Below are 20,114 nucleotides of genomic sequence, written 5' to 3'. Positions count from 1 at the left end.
TGAAGGAAGGAAGGAACGGAGGGAATTGAAGGGAGGAATGAAAGATTTTTCCCAATATATTAATTGCTTCTCATCCTTCTATTCTCACTGAGGCCCGCAATCCGTTTTTCATAATGTAAAATCCATACGGCATGAAAAACCCATCTCATAGTTCCCTCTGTCTCCTTTTGTAAGGGCATTGTGAAAGCCTTCGTGGTCTGATATTTCTTCCGGATCCTTCCCGGAGACTTTATTGAGTAGAGTTGTGAGAGAAATGTGATACACTTGAAATACTCTGGTTGCGTTCAAATGTGTAAAAATGCTATATCTCCTGGAATCTTATTCTGATTGATTTGAAAGTAGCTCCCCCTCCCCCAAGATGTTTGCAAGATAATCGAGTTTAAAAATTTTCCTTATTATTCAATGGGGTTAACCCTTTAAGGACGATTAGGTTACCGGTAACCCAAAAACAAAAATTTTGCTACAGTATTTTAAAGTAATATATTTAAGAAGTCAGAAAAAGTATTTTTCTGATCCTCAGTTTTCGACCCTCTCGTCCTTAAAGAGGTAATAAGCTAAATCAACATGTGTTCGTGATTTTTTTTAACTTAAAATTAAATCATTATTTTTTACGGCTTTTTGATTAAGATTTTACATTCAAAAAAGTCATTTTTTAGTTTTTCATCTAATACTTACAACTTAAGAGTTTTTGCAAGTTCATATCCATGGTTCATATCATCTGCGGCTCATCGGAAAGACAAATGGAACGAAAATTAAAAAAATTTTTTTATTGTACACCTTTTTATTTCACATTTTCTGTATACTAGTAGATTTTAAAAAACTATAGTATTTTTCTCAGTATTGATATTCCTATGATAAAGATAGTTTCAAGAAGAATCTCTTATTCTGTAAGTTTGGTATGTTAACAGTTTCAACATTTAATTTTTCACCTGCTCGAATAATCATAAATCCTGTAATTCTACCATCTTCACTTAAGAATTACATTCACTGGTAATGTGTTTGCGTCACAATTTTTTCAGTTTTATTTATTTAATTATTTTTTTTTTTGACAGAGAGTATACATGATTTTACTTGCATGAGAGGTTAGAATTTTAAGAAGAGTTCTTGACTCTTTTTCAAGCGCACTATAAACTATTAACATCAAAATTGTGAGAGAAGAAAAACCTATTATCTAAATTTTACACATTAAAAATATACTGCTCTTGTTACATTCAAATGATTATTCATGTAAATATTTTATGATAGAAGTAAATATCTTAGAATATATTTTTTGTTGTTTTATGTTATGCCAGAGAAAAAAATCTCTTTTCAATTCATCTTGCTGCTGTCTTTGTCAGAAATTGCTGAAAAATTTAAGTGTACGAAGAACCACAAATAACTATTTACAGGAGTATTGTTTGTCTTAATTAATCTACGACATCTAATAATCTACAACACATTTTACCATCTAGTACTTGATTGTATTTGTAATAAAAAACTATTTACTGAAAGATAAATCTTATATTTTTATTAAGCATTCAATTGGCATATAAGAAGTTTTCCTTTATTTCTATGATTGCATCAAGAGTTTATGCTGCAAAAATATTACGTGTAAAATGACGTAAACATAAAATTTATCTCACTTACAAAAATGACAACAAATCTTTTAATATTCTACTAAATACACAAATGTAAGATTATGCCGCTCAAGCATTGTATTTCTTTTGATTTTCCGTTAATGGTATTCAACTGTTCAGTAGAATAAGTTTATTATGAAGGAAGGATGCATAAAAGAAAAGCCAAAAAAATGAAATCAATAGCACCAAATAAGTATCACCTTCAAATTCATTGTTTTATGTGTGAGTCGAGAGAAATAAATTTGCAGATTGAAGAGAAGAAAATTAAATGATTTTCAAAAAATGGAAGTGAAAAGAACTACTGCATTTATTGCATGGGAGTCACTTAACTAGTCTTCTCATCATTTCTTTCATCATCTATCGCCTCATATCACCTTAAATTCCTAATCCTTTATAATGTATTATATTTTTATATAAAAATTGCACTCAATTTTTATTGATTTCTTGCCTTTACCACCTACTTTTTTAATATTGTACACTTCACTTTTTTATGTAGATATATAAAACACTTCAGTACCATTTTTTTATCCAAAACATGTAGATTCTTTCCAATTTCCCTCAAGAAAAGGGATATTTTTCACAAAAAGATACAACGTAAAACACCCTGTGGCCAGTCAGCAAATCACATTTTCCTCTGATCCCGTTAATAATTGTTCAAAAAATCTCGGATATATGAAGTCTTTCACTTGTCACTGGAAGTCAGTACCGGGATATCCGGTTGCATTTTAATGGTGAGCGCTGTGGGATCGTAGTATCCGGCCAGATAGTACGTGTCATTGTTGTCGTAAATGGACTGGTAATGCTTAGGATCACTACCGAATTTCTTGTTGAATCCCGTTACAGAAAGCACTTCGCATTTGTGAGAAATTGTCTGGACGTCATTTTCATCTTCATGAGGCGATTCAAAAAGAGCTCCCTAAAAAATGCAATAAAATACACAAAGGTTATTATAAAAGATTTTACAAAATTTTAACGTTTAATTGCAATGATTCAAATAAATTCTTATCTATAATATTTTAAGTGTTCTTTATATAAATTTCCCTACCTATAAATTTCACGAAAGTTTCCTAAATTTTAAAACCTAATTTTTATACATTTAATTTTAAGTTATTTAAAAAAAATCATTGAAAAATTTTCAAATTGTGAGATAACGCAAAGTAAAAAGTCGTAAACTATTTTTTTATCTAATGATAAATAAGCCTTTTGAGTTTTTTCATGTCTCTTCAGGCACTTTTTACTCCAAAAGTTATTAGGGGGAAGTGGGGCACATTTGAAAGTGGGGCACATTTGAAAGTGGGGTACCTTTGAAATTGGGATTTTTCACCTATTTTTAAATAAAATTGAGCCTTATCGTGATATAATTTAGGTGCACAAACAGATTGAGAAGCTAAATTATATCACGATCAGACTTAATTTTATTTAAAAATAGGTGAAAAATCCCAATTTCAAAGGTGCCCCACTTTTAAAAGTGCCCCACTTCACCCTACTAGGGGAAGTGGGGCACATTTGAATTGGGGTACTTTTGAAATTGGTTTTTTTCTCCTATATTTGAAAGGAACTAAGGCTTATCGTAATAAAATTTAGCTTCACGACTTGTTCGTCTAACTGGTCGAGCTAAATTGTATCAGGGTGTGCCCCAGTTGCATTTATAATTAGGACAAAAGACCCTATTTTAAAGGTACTTCAATTCAAAGGTGTCCCATTTCCCCCTGATAAAATTATTTCTTGATATTATAGAAAGAAATCTCTTTAGAAAATCCTCAAATGAACAATGCAATGGTAATCTTGTTCAACACACCAAAATAATTCTGGAAACTCATCCATGAACTTACGGAGCAATCACAATCATAATAAAAGCTCAAAATCCAATATTTTAATGTATTACGTGTACTTAAGTCAAAGTTAAATTTTAAATGGATCAATTGTCCTTAATATCCAATCGTAAGTGCAAAATTTTACCAGAAAAAAATCTTGCCTAAAAAGAAATTGGAGAAGTTAAGTTCATATAACCAAACTTTAGATGTGACTGGTAAAAATAAAAGGATCAAACAGATCCCTTTAGCGATCCTTTCGGAAGATCTATGATCTACCCTTTCAAATGGTTCATTTAGATCCTTCTTTAGGATCATATAATTTTTTTTACAAAACTGTCGAATTTTGATCCTTTGAAAAGTAAGGGAAAGTACTCACCCTTCGAACGTTTATGCCTCCGAATAACGTGAATTTCTTTTATTTATCCTAAGGCACTTACACATAATGATCAATAATTGATAATCTGAACTAATATTTTTAATAGAAACGTGTAAGTCTCTTAAGAAAAATAAAAGAAAATTCATTGCGAAGGCTCAAACGTTTGAATGGAGAGTACTTTCCCCTTTTAGCTGAGTTTTTCTCTTTGATCTCACTGCAGGGCACCCTTTCCTTGGATCACACTGAAGTAGTGATTTTTTAAATAAAGATCAATTTTACCCATTTGCTTTGATGAAATTGGGCCTTTTAGGCCATGACCCTTCAAGAAGGATCCTCAGTGACCCTTTTATTTTTACCAATGAACCCTGTACAACAGAGGTGTGCAAGAAACCGTTGAAACCGAATTAACGTCAAATGAAACATGTACGTCAATCGACGTCAATGGTCAAAACGCTACTATAACAAACTTCTTTTGACGTTAATTCGGTTTCAACGGTTTCTTGCACACCTCTGTTGTACAATAATTACATAAAACATACTACATGATCACTATTGCGTAATTGTAAAGAAATTTAAATAAACACAATTAGTGCAACTACAAGAAACACTAAAAAGAAAGAAAAACAATTGTTTCATTGAGTATAATATTTTGTAAAATGGTATTCTCTATATTATATTAAAACCTTAATTTAATGGACATAATAATCCATATTCAACTAAAATAAAAATATACAAATGATAAATATAAAAAAAATGATAATTGATGTTCATTATGTTAATAAATAGGGGCAAACGCGCTACCTTCGGACGATTTGTTTCGCACAAATTATTTTTTTTTCAATGTGTTATAAATTAATTTGGTCCATTCTAATATTTATATTTTAATAACTAGAGTACAATGCCTCAAATTATCTGAAAAGAGCTATAGATGAAATTCACAAGGAACATGTATGTAGGACTATGTATAGTCCTACGATGTACCTTGTGTATATGGGCATGAAAAAAATAAAACAATTCAATTCAAACAAACAATTCAACATAGAGAAAAAAAATAAATTGTCGTCCGAACGTAGCACGCTTTCCCCTATGCCATTAATGTATCATTATTTCTTTTAAGGAATCAGAATCACTAATTTTGAAGAAAAATAGTTATTAAAACAGGACCAAGTAGCGGGTACGCTATAATTCCGTTGGGAGTATTCAATTTTATATAGGGAGGAGAAGCGTAATTCAGAACCTGTATCAAATGAAAATTTTTCAGAACTACGAATGTAAATATAGAATTTCTCGTTAATAAAAACAACACTAAAATTCTGTTAATACATATGAACATTATTTTTGTCACTATTATTTGACTCTTTATGGTCCTAATAAATCTGAAACCTATTCATTTTTATTAATATTTTAATAAAAAAAAACCATTTGGAGCAGCTTCTGAATTAAGCTATTCTACCTTAAATTTAAACTTTTAGAAACCCAATTTTCAACCAAAGGTTTTTTATTTCAAGCCCTACCTAGACAACAATTTTACAAAATTGTTTTTAACATAAAATTTTGGTCCTAAATTGAGACGTTTACAAAACAGTAGGGGAGACTGGGGCAAAAAGTCACAAAACGGATATTTTATTTATTTACACTTGAGCGCTTCAAAAATTTGTAATTAGCGCAGTTTTATAGGAAATTTACCGCTCTACAACTTTGTGAAACTAATTTTCCTATATTTTGTAAGGAAATACGTTTATCGAGCCAATCTCTAAAATGTAATTTTGTGACTATTCTCAAAAATGCTGAGGCAAATAGTACCAGACATTGGGTATTATCATATTTTGATTCGTTTCATTACGGGCTTCCGTAAATTTGAAAAAATACCTAGAGGACATATTTTCATAGAAAATTTATTCATCTACATACACCTTTGTAAAACACCGTTTTCTCTACGAGAAAAGCGAGAAAACGAGAAAGCTTTTTTAAGCTTTTTTAAGCTATGTTAGAAAAAACATACAAAAGACTGCAAATCGTTTAACCAATGCAAACAGCAAGCGGCGAGACATGATAATGACGTTTCTTTTCGCCGTGAGACATCAAAAACTGCTTCGCTTTTTTGTTACTTTTTGCTTTATACCTTTTGTTACTTTTTACCCCAAGTGGCCATTTTTAATAAAAGGATTTCTGGAGAAAAGAACTTTTGTGAAATTCTAAAATAGATAGCGAATTCGTATTCAAAAAATCCAAATTATTTAGGAAATATTCACCAGTGCATCAATTTTGGAAAATAAGTACGTAGTAATTGTTATCTTTTGCAAGGAAAATATTTCAAAAATAGGACTAAAAATTTCGATATTTTTTATTTTCTAAATTCCTTGTTCGAACTCTAAGAAACTTATGACATTGAAGAAGGTCTATGGAGGCTATCTATAGAAAAAAAATTGAGCCCCTACCTTTTTACCTTGGAAGATATTGAATTTTGAATTTTTCGATTTGTGACTTTTTGCCCCAGTCTCCCCTAGTGTGAAAATTGAAATTGGATTAATTTTACATGATACGAGCCATATCATCCGAGTTGACTAATAAACTAACTTATACGGATGAAATGGGGAGGGGAACCCTTTGAATTGAGCAGCCTTAAAATTGGGCTTTTTCTCCTTTTTTTAAGTGAAATTGAACCTTATTACACCATACTTTAGCTCTACAAACCAATGGTAAAGCAAAATTATATAACGATAAGGCTTAATTTCTAAGAAGTGAAAACTCGAGATTTCAACATTTTAGCTTCTCCTCCTTTATTTCTCGCCAAAGAAAGATAATCTAAAAAGCTGAAATGTCGTGTTTTCATTTCTTAAAAACTATTTCATTGGCCGAAAATCATCATCATTTAAAGCAAACCTGTGCTCGTTAAAAGTCGTGTAATATCGGAAATTTTGTGTTGATAATTTTAATGGAAATTACAGATAGCCATACTTATAAACTAATCCCGCTCATTCACGGTGCCATGATAAATATTTTTGCGCCAAAAAGACATAACAGACATAAAAACTCAGATAGAGACACAAATAACTCACTTGACAAACGTCTGGCGGCGCTGCGGTATGAAAAAAATCTCTGAAATGCGACAAAATATTTTCTTCTCTATTTTATCCTTATTAGCAGGTCGTGTCCCTTCTTGTCGTATGTACTTTTGCATTCCTTATTAACCAAAATAGTGTTGTACAAAAGGGTTTTTCTCAAACCTATCCTGAATTTTGGGACAGCTCAAAAAAATATGAATCTTCCAGTTCAAAATTTCAGCCCAATGTTTTTCTTGTAATATCGACAATTATTCACAATTAACCCAAATAATTGTATTGAACTAAATTAAATTATTAAAAGGATTTTCTTGTGAAAATGACTTAATACTAAAAGGAATTAAACAATTTTCACATTAAAAAACCTCTCATTTTCTCTAGGTGAATTTTCGCGGCATTTCGAAGAGTGCCAACAGGCACCACCAAATTCACTTCGGCTTTCCTTTTAGCTCAGGCCTGATTTAAAGGATTTAAAGATAGTAGAAAAACACACAATTACATCTAATTCAAAGGTGCCCCCCCCATTTCCCCATACACACATACATACATACATGCATATATGTGTATATATATATGTATTTCCGAAAATTTCTATATAAATTTAAAATTCCAAAAACAGGAATAATGAAATGAATATTACTATAACTATAAAAGCTATTATTTCAGTAGAAATTAGTCTTTTCGAATTTATTGATACACAATTGAATTTCTCTTTGGTGAAAATTAGCATTCCACCCACATTTCCATGGAGTTTTGCACTGAAAATTTTACCGACATGCTTTAGCAAAGTGCTAAAGTGTAATTTATTTATTAACTTTTTGGGGAGAGAGAGAAAGCAATTTCCCAAAAGTTCTTCATTATGCCAATGAATTGACTATGAAGCAATTAAGGGCGGTGAATTGGGGCAAAATCGATTGATTTACTCACCGGATACTTCAAATTGGGGCATCCTTCTGTCTCCTCAGGATGATAGAACCACTTGACACGGACAACCATATTGCTGGCTGAAGTTTCCCACATGGATTCGATGCGCCCAATATAGGGTCGATCTGGACGGCCTGTGGAGAGGAAGACAGCACTGTCGCCCACATGGATGGACTCCTTTCCGCGTTGGATTGTCTTAAAGAATTGCTTCTTGACACGACCCTTGGCACATGTTCGTCTGTATCCCTTCCCGACCCACGTCCAGAGTTGGCGTGCGGGCAAAAATGCTGCAATTTTGCTCTTATTTGGTTCCGTTGAATCCTGACGTTCCTTCTTCTTGCCAGGCTCCTACAAAATAAAAATACAAGGACATGCCCACAGTTAAGCCCATTATCTTTCAAAAAATCTTCTGCAATAACTTACATAAAGGGAGCCAGAACTCTCTGTTACAGACGAGGCCACTTCCTCCTCCGTCATGGTCTCCTCCTTAATGGTCGGATTGAATTTGTCTGCCTTGGATGTCACACTGGTGTCTTTTGCAAGGACCATTTCATCAGAAGTTGTGGGCGATGTACTATTTTCCTCACGAGATGCCAAAACATCGTCCTCATTTGGAGATGAATGTTCAGTATCCCTATGGTGGTGCTTCTTATGTTTCCTTCGCTTCTTGTGCTTCCGATGCTTGCAAAATTCATCACCACATTTGTACTTCCGGCGATGTTTACGTTCCTGCTGTTCCTGATTAGATTCTGACGACAAACGCTTTAGTTTGCTCTTTCTAAGCTTCTTCAAGCGTCTCCGCTCTCTGAAAAATTTAATGAAAAACATTTTATACAAATCAAACATTAATTATTCCATTTTGAAAACAAATTGATTGTTTCCCGGAATAATTCCCTATGCAATTTTAATCCTCTTGAATTAATCCCACTGGACAAAAATCAATAACTATAATTAAAGGTATTCTATGTTGAAAAAAACAATTTGATTGCAAACCTTTGAGCTTCCTTAGAGGATTTGCTGCTGGCCAGATCCTTTTGCGATCCTGCAAGGTCATTTGTACAAACGGAAGAAATTCCTGCACTATGATGTCCATCTCTATCTTGATTTCCGTGGCTTGATCCACGTTTCCTCTTTCCAAGAGACAATAGCGGATTGGGATCGTATTCTGAGGGACAAAATTGGTAAAAAGTTACTTCCAGTTTACTGTTTTGAATCCCATGAAATGACTTACCAACAATGGGGTAGTCACTGAGAAGGAAACGAATATCTTCCAAAGCTATTCTGCCGCTATCACCATCATCAAATTCTACGCTCACAAATTTCCTATCAATCATCGAATCAGGCGTTCCCGGTTCAGCCGCTGTTCCCGGATATAAGCACCGGTACTGTTGACTCCAATAGGCACACAGTCTGGTGCCTGTTTGAACTTCGCTAGTGGCTTCAGGAGCCACTTCCAAGATTGCATCACGAAGAATTTCCTCTCGGGACATAATGTGCGGCCTGTTTCCGCGTTCCCCGTCTAAGGTAACAGCATAGATATCTGGTGGCTTAATAGGGTTTAAGCAGCCAGCATAGAAGAGTCCACCCATAGCAGTGAGGACTCGTGTATTCGCCTTGTCCAGGTGTTCACCTGTTAGCAAACATCGAGCATCAATTCTTCGTTTGCGCTCCTTCAATTCAGATGATCTCCTATGCTTTCGTTCCTTGCTTCGAGATGTCTTCTTGTGCTTGGAATGGTGCTTAGATTTATGACGGGATTTCCTTTCAGGAGTTGGAGTTCCATTCTCACTGCCTTGAGCCGAGGAATCAGACCTCTTTGAGCTGTCGTCCTCAATTGATTCTGTCTCCTGTTTGACAAACATCGATTCCATCTTTAGACGAAGAGGTACCTTTCCGGAACTATCTTCGTCTGTGGTGGAAAATCCATTGCTATCAGTATTGCTCTTGAGATTGTTGGCATCCGTGGAATCATTGCTTGTATACCTTAGTCCTTTAACATTTGAATCACTAACACGATTCTTTGATGCCAAAATATATCCAACGAGACTCTTGTGCTTCTTAGCCACGATCGTCTCTGTTTCAGCGGCATCATCGTGCTTCTTGGGTACACCACCCTTCCTCTTGGACAGCCTCTCTACAGAACTCGTCTCGACATCCTCAAACTTGCTGGATTCTGTGTCACTGGATAGTTTTGGAAGCTCAATCAAGGTACTCTCGGACTGGGAAGATGAGAAATTGGGCGATAGTACAACTACAGGAGTACCAATGAAGGAAGTTCGTGACTTGCTGTCGGTTGAAAGAGGTGTAGCAATTCTGGGAGGTGTCATTTCCCCATCTGAAAGAATCTTGTTCTGCTGAAGATTTCTCAGTACTGGATTCAATTTTTCAATTTTATCCAATTCTCTTCGTTTCTCTTCGCACTTCCGTGTGATGTCCTGCAAACGTGTTAGCATATCGTCTTCCATGGCATGTAAGAGTTCAGCATTGGAAGGCCAGACAATCTTGCTTCGACACTCCGAAGTATGCTGATGATCAACACCAGTATGTTTGCAGGATAATCTTGAGTACTTAGCCTTGACTCGGTTCAAGGTATCCTTTATGTCTTTACCTAAACCTCCACTATTTTCACCATCTTCATCCTCATCTCGCTCGGCCTCATCAGAGTCCAGCTTCCTCTTCCGATATGATTTACTACTCCGATCCTTTTCGTGCCGCGATCGTCGACGCTGTTTCTTGCTGCTGGATCCGCTGGAATGTTTGTGAGATTTGCGTTTGCGAGAATCACTGTCTGAGCTCGATTTCCTCCGCTTGCCCACTTCCTCTAGCCTCTGTTCTGCCAGTGCACAGAGCAAATTTAGGCCATCAAAGGGTTCCTCAGGCTCCCTACTACTGGGCAGTGGTGGAGATTCTGTTGGAGGAGCTGTCTTAGGAGAAGTCCCTGCACTGGTAGGTTCCTTTTTGATAGTAAAAGTCTTTTTCTCGAAGGCCTCAATGGAATTCGATAGCAATTCCAGACCACTGAGATCAACAGGATTGATGGGAGCAGTACCAGGAGCATCCTTGGTCATCTCACCATCAGTCTGTACCGCTGCAACTAAAGCAGTATTTTCCACGGGGATTGATACCATCTCTAGGGGTTCTTTGGGGGGTGGTACAGGGTCCTCAAACACCGACAACCGACCATTTGTGGAACCCTCTGAGATTGTATGGCACATAACAGGTTCCTTGGGTTCATCATTAGTCGTAGTTGTTACAGTGAGAGGGCATTCATCTCCACCTGAAGTATTATCATCTTCACTCATTACTGGAGTATCAGTTTGGATATTTGCATCTTGGACTTCGGGTACTGAGCAAGATGAAGCTTCTTCATTTGGTTGGGGTACACTGGCCTGCGGTAGGGGTTCTGGCTCTGCCGGAGTTAGGCAAACTGCTGATGGTGGAGGTGTTATCATCTGAGGCATGCTGGTCCGACAGTCATCGGGTACGCTTGTTGGAGCAATCTGGATTAGATTGTTCGATGGCTGATAGTAGAGTTGAGGCAAGCTAGGGGTCATTTCAGTTACAGCAGCAGTGGTTTGTATAGCTGCCTTATCTGAGGAGTTGTCAAAGATCGTAGATTGATGGGGTCCCGAAGTACTTCCAGAGCAACTTGTACTGGTTCCCGCGCAGTCTTCAATCTTGATTAACGTATGGGATGGAATGGGAAGGGGTATTCCAGGTGGAGGGTGATTTGCTCCTGTCTTCCTCTTACCGGGGTCAGATGTGAGGGCCACCAATCTTGTGCTATGTGTCTGAGTGTGCTGAAATGTGGAGGACATGGTAGTGACACAAGGACTCACCACCCAACAATCTCTCTTGAGGATTTACCTGGTGTAGGGTGGTACTGGCTGCCAAGTAGTCCGACCCGATAAGCTGCAATGGTGCCAATGGGGGTGGCTGATGCAGGGGCTGAGCAATTGGGGGGATGAGAACATGGGGTGGCTGAATGGCTGCTGTCTGTGGGTATGATGGCCACACTACGGCTTGTTGGAACGGTTCTAGGTAAGAAATACATATTTTCTCTAAATATGCACAAGGATCGAGGTGAATGTCGAAGAAGGTTTTTTTTTGTGCGTGTCAAGAGTAAGAGAAAGAAAGAAAAAGAAAATTAGGATAAGCGTGATTAGTGATACAACTTTTGTGCCAATTAAACCAAATAACAACCAAAAAATTAAAAAGGCAGACAAATCATAGTGTGAAAAAATAATTTATGGAAAATTGCAACGTATGAAACTGATTTATGGGTGTATCTTTGTGTGAATGGGTAAAAAGTGTGATATAAAACTAAAGTGGAAAGAATAATTTAAAAATACAAAAAAGTCTAAATTTAAATAAATTATGCCTATTATAGGTTTGAAGTTCTTTCTCATATTTCCCATACTGTTGTAATATGCTAATTATTGCGAACTTTCTCTTTCCGCAACTGTAAAGCTTATATTCCACTAAATTACCATTTAAATGAGTTTACCCGCGAGATTTTTATCAAACAGACATTAACGAGATATTAATCACACTGTTTTTAATAATACTTTGTTAGAAAACAAAGAAAGAATATAGGCGTATACATTATTAAGCATAGATTTCAATTACCAAGGGTTAGTGTGAATGAACAAATTATATTACACTCTTGCTTTATGTTCTGAAGCTTATTTCAGTTCCAATTTTATTTGTTATGTGTTGACATAAATTGTAAATAAAAGGTAAATAAAAACAAACAAAGAAAATAAAGGATGGCTGTTCGTCAATCGGAAACATAAATTTTAAACATACTAAAATTAGGATTAAATATATTATAGTGGTTGTCATAAAAGAATTTTGATAAAGGATTTCATACATATAAAAAATATATAATATGTTCTACAAGTATTTATCATCAAGATTTAAGCCCTCTCTAAAATATTTTTATTTACGATTAAAAGCAACGTTCTAAATCTTGTATTGAATCTAATTTTAGGATTAACTTATTGTTTTTAAATATCTTATTATTTTAAGGAGTTTCAAGATAAGAAAGTGTTACAGCCTGAATACTTTTTCTTATGCAAGCAAGGATGAAAGATTTTTCGATTGAATTTATTTTAACTAAAGACAAAAACTCAAATTCAAATCAATCAAATTTAAAATTAATTTTATAATTGAAGACGCAGTCAGATCTTAAGTTATAGTACTCTCGTATTGCATCAAAGCTATAATTTTGGCATAGGTATACGTATACCATACTAATATTGGACAGACCAATTCACTAAATAAAAAAAAATAGAATTGATTGTAATCGCGTCATCAGAGCTTTAGCCTACCAATTTTCCATTAAAGATTATTGTCATTCTTACCTACATCATAAATATATAAAGCCCCATTTTGTTCATAAAAATTGTACGAGGACATGAACTTATAAATAAATAAAAATAAAATAACTGTAGAAAAATTCCATTTACAACTCAAGCATTACATTATAACTTAGTGCTTCAATTTGTAGTTATTAGTTCGGTTGAGACCAAATTATCCTCAATTTAACTTTAAAATTTTTTTTTTACCTTGTGCTGATACAAAAAAAAAATGATTATTTATCTTTAGTTTGTATTGACTTGAAAATGATTATTATTTACTTTATACTTTTTTTAATTTTGCTTTATTTCTTTTCGGCAGATAAATTGAACTAAATTGATTTAATTTACATTGTATTCCATTTAAATTTCTAGAAGAGAAATCATTAAGCCCCTTAAAGCTTATGGCAAATGGGTTGGCTATGAATTAGGGGAGACTGAGGCAATACTTGTCAAAAGGCAAATTCTTTCACGAGCTCTGAGAAAACTTAAACGTTTTATAATGAGCATATTCTTCTAACATTGCAGAAGACTATTTTCCTCTATCTGGAAAGAAATGTGATTTTCGCATCATTTTCTAAAAGTCGCTTTTGTGGAGATTCTCAAAATTGCTGGGGCAAATTTTATCAGTCTTTACATAATTTGTGACGTTTTACTCTCGCGAACGTTAAAAATATCAAATAGATATATTTCTATAAGAGATTTATTCTTCTACAACTTTGTCGAAGATAATTTTTCACTATCTTAACGAGAAATGTGCTTAAATTGAGCTAATCAGTATTGATATTTTCTGTAAGCCAAATATTCCAAAAATAGGGCTCACAATTTCATTATTTTTTATTTTACAAAATACTTCCTCGAATCCCTTGAAACTTTGTAAGTTTAAGAAGATTCATGAAGGGTATCTACAATAAAAACTTCAAGCCTCTGTCCCTTTTATTTTAGAAAATAATGAATATTGACATTTTCGTTTTGACAAATTTTGCCCCAGTCTCCCCTACACCGTAAAAAGTGTTGTTAAGCGAGCAAATGGATATTGTTAAAATTTTTGTCAAAAGGATGTTGTTGACCAATTTGACAAAACATTGTCTCACATTTAATACTCAACGCACAATAACTTTTGTTTAAAAACATGTTTTCAAAATTGACTATGAGAGAGAGTAAGATGACAAGTACATTTTATTCACTCTCATAGAAATTTTTGAAAACAAGTTCGCAAACAAAAGTTATTGTGCACTGGGCATAATAATAGAAAAACATTATTTTGACAAATTTTTAACAAGTTTCAGTTGGCCGCCAATTTAACAAAACTTTTCCATATTCTGTATCGAAGAACATCCTTTTGACAAACTTTTTTTGTTAATTTGACAAAACATCGTTATCTTAGGTAAAAATCATTCTCAAATATCTTAGAGCTCAGATAACTGTTTCCTAATAAAGTTTCATAATAACCAAAACCTTTACAAAAATAATTTAATTTAAAATATAATTGAAGAATTTGATTTTGAACTACCTCATTTAAATCAATGTAATACAAATATTCTCACGAGGCTTTTCCCTTGATCTCAGAGTAACTTGAGCAAGTTCGAAGCTCATACCACTTGACCATCTTAGAGAGACCAAACTTCTGTCAATAGCAATTAATTAGGATCAACGAGGCCCAAAGAAGTACACCCATCTAATACAAGTCCTTTAACCAGCCTTAGAAGCTTTTAGTTGTTATTCAATATAGCAATTAGCGGTAACTCTTGAGAACACTTACCAATTGTGGTTGTAGTTGGTAGGAAGAGAAATTGCCCCGTATTTGGATCTCGGACTAATTGAAATCCAACAGGTGGTATTGGCATTGGTAGCATAGATTCCATGGGGACGGGTGCTGGAAAAATATCAACATTGAATTTGGGAAAATCAGCCGAAAATTCGGGCATTGTGGATGGTATTGGGTTGAAAAAACGCGGGAAACCATTACTGAAGGCAGTTTGTTTACATGCTCTCATGTTTGCTGCACGATTATCGTCTGCTTAGTGCGCATTCCATTGGGCCATGTTAGCGCTCCGCCTCTATATTATGATTCGTTGCTTACAAGTCTCAACTGAGGAGTTGGTGTGGTTATATTTGAGAACTTCCTACTACATTTTATATCCAACACTGGTGGTGTAGAGTTTCATGGAATTTCGCAGAAGATTGAACGAAAAAAAAAAATTCCCATAAAATTAGCAAAACTTCGCGTGATGAGCAACATTTGCACGCGTTAAGCATTTTCCTTTTTCTCATTTATGTTTTTTTCTCTTCTTTTTGCCTTAGATAATTTTTTTCTTCATTTTTCTCTCTCCTACAACCATTTTATCGAAACTCCACATTTATTTTCAGTTAATATTGCATTTTTAGGTTGTTTTACCCTAAACTTCGGTTGGAGTTTCATTTCCACAGAACATAAATCCAATCTGACGAATTGCAGTGTAACATGAGAATTTAATGATACTGTTTGTTATGTATGGGTGGACTTAAGAGGGATAAAAAGTCAGTGAACAACTGGTTTTTCTCGTTATAATTTTCTTTCAGTATATACGTAAATTTTTCATTTGTTTCTAAGCCGTTTTTATCTTTCGTTAAGACACTGTTTTTTACATTGTTATGTGCTTTTAACCAATGTACAAGGAGAAGAAGATAACAGCTAAGATAGTTTCTAAGTCATCTTCTATACATAGAAAATTTGTGATTTTAATGAAACCATTTCAAAATTTATTATCTGATTTTTCACTCAAGATTATGCAAGTCATCATTAATCTTTTTATTTCATAGACACACTCTCAAAATACATTGAGAATTTTTTTTATTCCAAGTAGCTTTTTTTTTCTCTGAAATGTCAAATAATTTTCAAGTTTTCGACTTTGCTTATTCGACTTTTGAGTCTTCGAAAAATTTATGAGACTTAATATCTAGCCAATTTTATAATCTCTCCATGTGATATTCCGCAGCTTGACTTAAGTTCTGAACTTAAGAATAAGTTTTGGTTAAAAAAAAAAGGGCTTTGTATGATTGTTTGAATTTTTGTAATTCTCAATCATTTCAAAATACTGCATAAAATTCTTTTAATTTAACAAATAAATACTAAAATAAGTTCATCCCGCCTTACTTTGTCACTCATATTACCGTTGAGCTGGTAAAATACCATTTGCAAGAACTGAATAAATGGTTGTATTACGAACAAAGACCTTTTAAATTAATAAGAAACTAAGGCTTCATTAATTCATTAAAAAGAAGCAAATGGGTGAGTTTGAGATAGGGTGAAAGGAACGTCTATTGACAGTTTAAGAACTCGTGTCAGCCCCTATTGACACACTACTCTGTACCATTTCGGATACGAAATTTGAACATCTCTGTTTATATTAAAAGGTATATTACAGAAAAAAACGTTATATTACTTATATTTTATTAGATACATTAAATAATTTTCAACATTTTGACAAAAGTGTCAATAGGGGTTCCCTGTCGAACAGACGTTCCTCCGACCCTAAGTGAGTTTGTAATCAAGCATTTTTAATATTCCTAGGATAGAGTATTAAATGCAACGTTGAAAACGGATTTAGAATTTTACTAGGGGGAACTGGGGCAGTAGTAATCTGGGGTAGTTGTAAACACTGTGATTTTTTTCATTAATTTTAAGACTCCAGAGGATAAAACCCATAAGCATTCATAGATACCATGGGGATGTATGTCCACAGATAAATTGGTCAATAAAATCCTAATATACTTTAAAAATAAAAATCATTTTCCTGAAAATGTTGATATTTCGATTATTTTGACCATTTGGATTTCCACCTGGAAATTAAAAATTGTGTAAAATAATCGAAATGTAGCAATACCAGTTCTTTCCTACATCTTTTAGGATTATATTAATGCATTTACTAGAGAAATTGAGATACTCATTATTTCAAAAGAATTAATAATTGGTCAGAAAACAGCATTTGGGGTAGATGTAATCAGGCAATTTCAATTTCACAAAATGAGTAGGTAAAAGAGCGGGAAATTGACCTTCATGCGAAATATCTATAATTCATAGATTACGAAAAAAATTGGTGGCGCTGTGTTCAATAAAAAGTCACATGATGTCAAAATATGGGGAAAATCCATTGAAAAATGTCTTTGATATGCATGCTTTTAGTTTTTTTGCTATTTTAATTATTCTTTGTAAAAAGCGTCGTGATTTTTTGAAAAATATACAGTCTTTATATATCTCTTAAGTAATTAAAATAATCGAGAGTGGTGCAAAGTTAATTTCAAGGGTGGGAAAAAAGGTGTTTACATCCTCCCCAGAAAGTGGTTACTTCTATCCCAGGTATTTTGTGAAAAGAGAAAAATGCACAGGGACACAAATTTTATTTTTATGGAAAACTCAATTGTTTTCCAGCATCCGCATTACCCTCGACGAATTGCCTATACCCAAGGGTAAAACATGAGCTAAGAAATATTTTCCAAAAAATCACGGTGTCCTTGGAAAATCACCTCAAATTCGCATGTATCGAAAATGATTACATGTGCCCCAGTCTCCCCTATACATCTTTATTTCTAGGTTTAACTTTGAACTGAATATAAATTTTTCGACTAGATCTTCATGGATATGGATTAAGTGTTGAAATTTCGTTATAAAGCAAAATTTTGGAAAATGCGGATATACTATAAAAGCGATTTAAAAATCACCCCACTAATTTTGTTTACAAATTTGAGACTTTCTATGCCTTTGCGGTTTGAATACCATTTTGTGAAAAGTTTCTAAATTTAAAAAATATGTATAATGATTTTTCAAAATATGGTGATTCAACTTATGATCTTAAGTCGAAATTTTTCCAAAAATCTCACATATTAAAATTTAGGTCTGAAGGCCGTTTAATGCGTTTTATAAAGATTGCCCGATAAATGCTTTAGTGAAATAATATTGAGATTACAGTTCACTCTTTATATGATAATAACATATTGAAGATGACTTAATTCTTCCCCTTGATTAACGAATAATAATGTAGATATAGTAGTTTAATTTAATATATTGCAAAATTCGTTGTACGATCTTTAGTTAGACTAATTCAATTGCACAAATTTTATTATTGTAACAAGATTGCTACAACCAGAACATGCTGGAGCACTCTTCATCGCCTGTCGCCGAGAGTGAGCCCCCATTGCCCATTCCAAGAGAGCCACGAATCTGACGTCTACCTCGCTTCACTGATGAAGACCGACTGAGGAGCCGGTTCGATTGTGCCTTCAGAATAACTCGTCGAGCACTCACAACCCCGACAACCCCATCTAGCGGAACTACAGCGATATCGTAACTTGATGTTTTCCGCCGTTATAGCACCCCTCAGAGTTACCACACCAGCTAAACAGTAATTGGTACCGTTGGCTTAGAAGAGTCTTCGTCAGGACGGACTTCTCTCCAATTGCTCTAGGCTCAACAATCCTACTACATTATTATTAATAATAATAATGCTGGCACAACATTCCATGAAGGAACAAGGCCTTCCCACAAGGAGATTTCTAGACATGCATTATAATTTTTTTTTGTACGGGATGAGGTTGTCAGTCCAATGCCCTTGGAATCAAGTGCAGAGAAGCTCACTGGATGCAATCCGAACACCTTTAACGCCAGAAAAATTCCTGGTGACCTAAAGGGGATTCGAACCCGAGACACTTGCATCATAGAGCGAGTGCTCTACCACTTGACCCATTGAGTGCCTGCAGTGCCTGATTTGAAATTAAAAGTTCTCAATTTCACTTAAAATTCTGAACATGATGAACCTATAAAATTTTGAAAATTTACTAATAATTTCTGAACAACTCTAGAAATTACTGAAGTTTTCAAAATTTATTATTATTGTTATTCTATTGGACTTTTGCATATAACCTCTATTTAAAATGTAACATACTGACAGGCTGTTTTTAGTTTCTATTTTTTTTATATTTCTATAATACAGCATAGGAGAAAACACGCGCTACTTTTGGACGATTTCAGCTTCGGACGACTCAATATTTTCCTATGTTCTTAATAGATTTTACACATAGCTCTTTTCTAGAAATTTGAGGAAATGGATCAGCTATTAAAATACAATATGATAATTTGTTTAATTTATTTTTTTTTTAAATTCAAAACACATTGAAAAAAAATGAATTGTGCGAAGCTTCAGTCGTCCGATGGTAACTCTCTTTCCCCTATACATATTAGAAAATGATCGGTATAAGATTTGTTAGATTCGTCAGGGAATCTGTAAGGGCGGAGCCCTTAAAGCAATCGCGAGGATGAACGCCTTGGCTGTGAGAGGTTTCTCCAGAACCCTAAGCGTTCCTCCCAACGACCTATTCCCTACGACGATCCAACATGAACTAACTTTCACAATACTAATCTTCTCTACGACATCCTTCCCGAAGGTGTAAATCACAAGCTATAACACTAGGAACGCTCTTAGGAGAATTCGGCGCCGCTCCGATAGACATCTATGATGTCAAATTCAAATGCAAAGGGGGATTTAACCGTTCGTTGGAGATAAGTTAGTGCTAAAAGATTGATGTCACAATATTTTTAAATAAAAAATAGAGCCCTTATCGTAACCCTGGAAATATTACATCAAGAGTCCTGAACTCTTTCCGCAAGATTATTTGAGTTATAAATTCTCAAGGTACATAAATCGCGTCGGGTTATATTAAACAGTGTTTGGAAGGTGACAACATTCTTCAGCGAGAATTGGTTTGTATTTGGTGGGATTGGAAGGGAATCATCCACCATGAGATGTTTTCAGCTGCTGCCCAATGGCCAAACGCTAATAAATTCTAAACTCTTTTCTCAACAACTGACAAGATCGAAGCAGGCGATCTACCAGAAGCGCCCTTAACTGGCCAATAGGAACGGTGTTGTGCTCCATCAAGACAACGCTAGGCCTAACACATCTTTAACGACCCACAGGCTTTGTAAG

At 34.5% G+C, this 20,114-nt stretch overlaps 1 protein-coding gene across 5 annotated transcripts in view; it reads right to left on the bottom strand.

The window, feature by feature from the left end:
• Window positions 1-761: 761 nt before the first annotated feature.
• LOC129809485 (protein winged eye) overlaps window positions 762-20,114 on the bottom strand; it is a 170,745-nt gene continuing 151,392 nt past the window's right edge. For 3 of the 5 annotated variants that reach the window (XM_055859325.1, XM_055859327.1, XM_055859329.1), the window contains 7 exons: window positions 14,915-15,028; window positions 11,660-11,853; window positions 9,024-11,592; window positions 8,786-8,957; window positions 8,216-8,597; window positions 7,796-8,140; window positions 762-2,532 (listed from right to left, as the gene is read on the bottom strand). In XM_055859325.1, coding sequence (XP_055715300.1) covers window positions 2,299-2,532; window positions 7,796-8,140; window positions 8,216-8,597; window positions 8,786-8,957; window positions 9,024-11,592; window positions 11,660-11,853; window positions 14,915-15,028 — 4,010 coding nt within the window. In that variant the 3' untranslated portion in view covers window positions 762-2,298. The remainder of the gene's footprint in view (window positions 2,533-7,795; window positions 8,141-8,215; window positions 8,598-8,785; window positions 8,958-9,023; window positions 11,593-11,659; window positions 11,854-14,914; window positions 15,029-20,114) is intronic. The other 2 variants (XM_055859326.1, XM_055859328.1) reach the window with 1 other exon arrangement.

Source organism: Phlebotomus papatasi, chromosome 1 (genome assembly GCF_024763615.1).
Source record: "Phlebotomus papatasi isolate M1 chromosome 1, Ppap_2.1, whole genome shotgun sequence".
Lineage (NCBI taxonomy): Eukaryota > Metazoa > Arthropoda > Insecta > Diptera > Psychodidae > Phlebotomus > Phlebotomus papatasi.
This window is presented reverse-complemented; position numbering and strand designations above follow the sequence as displayed.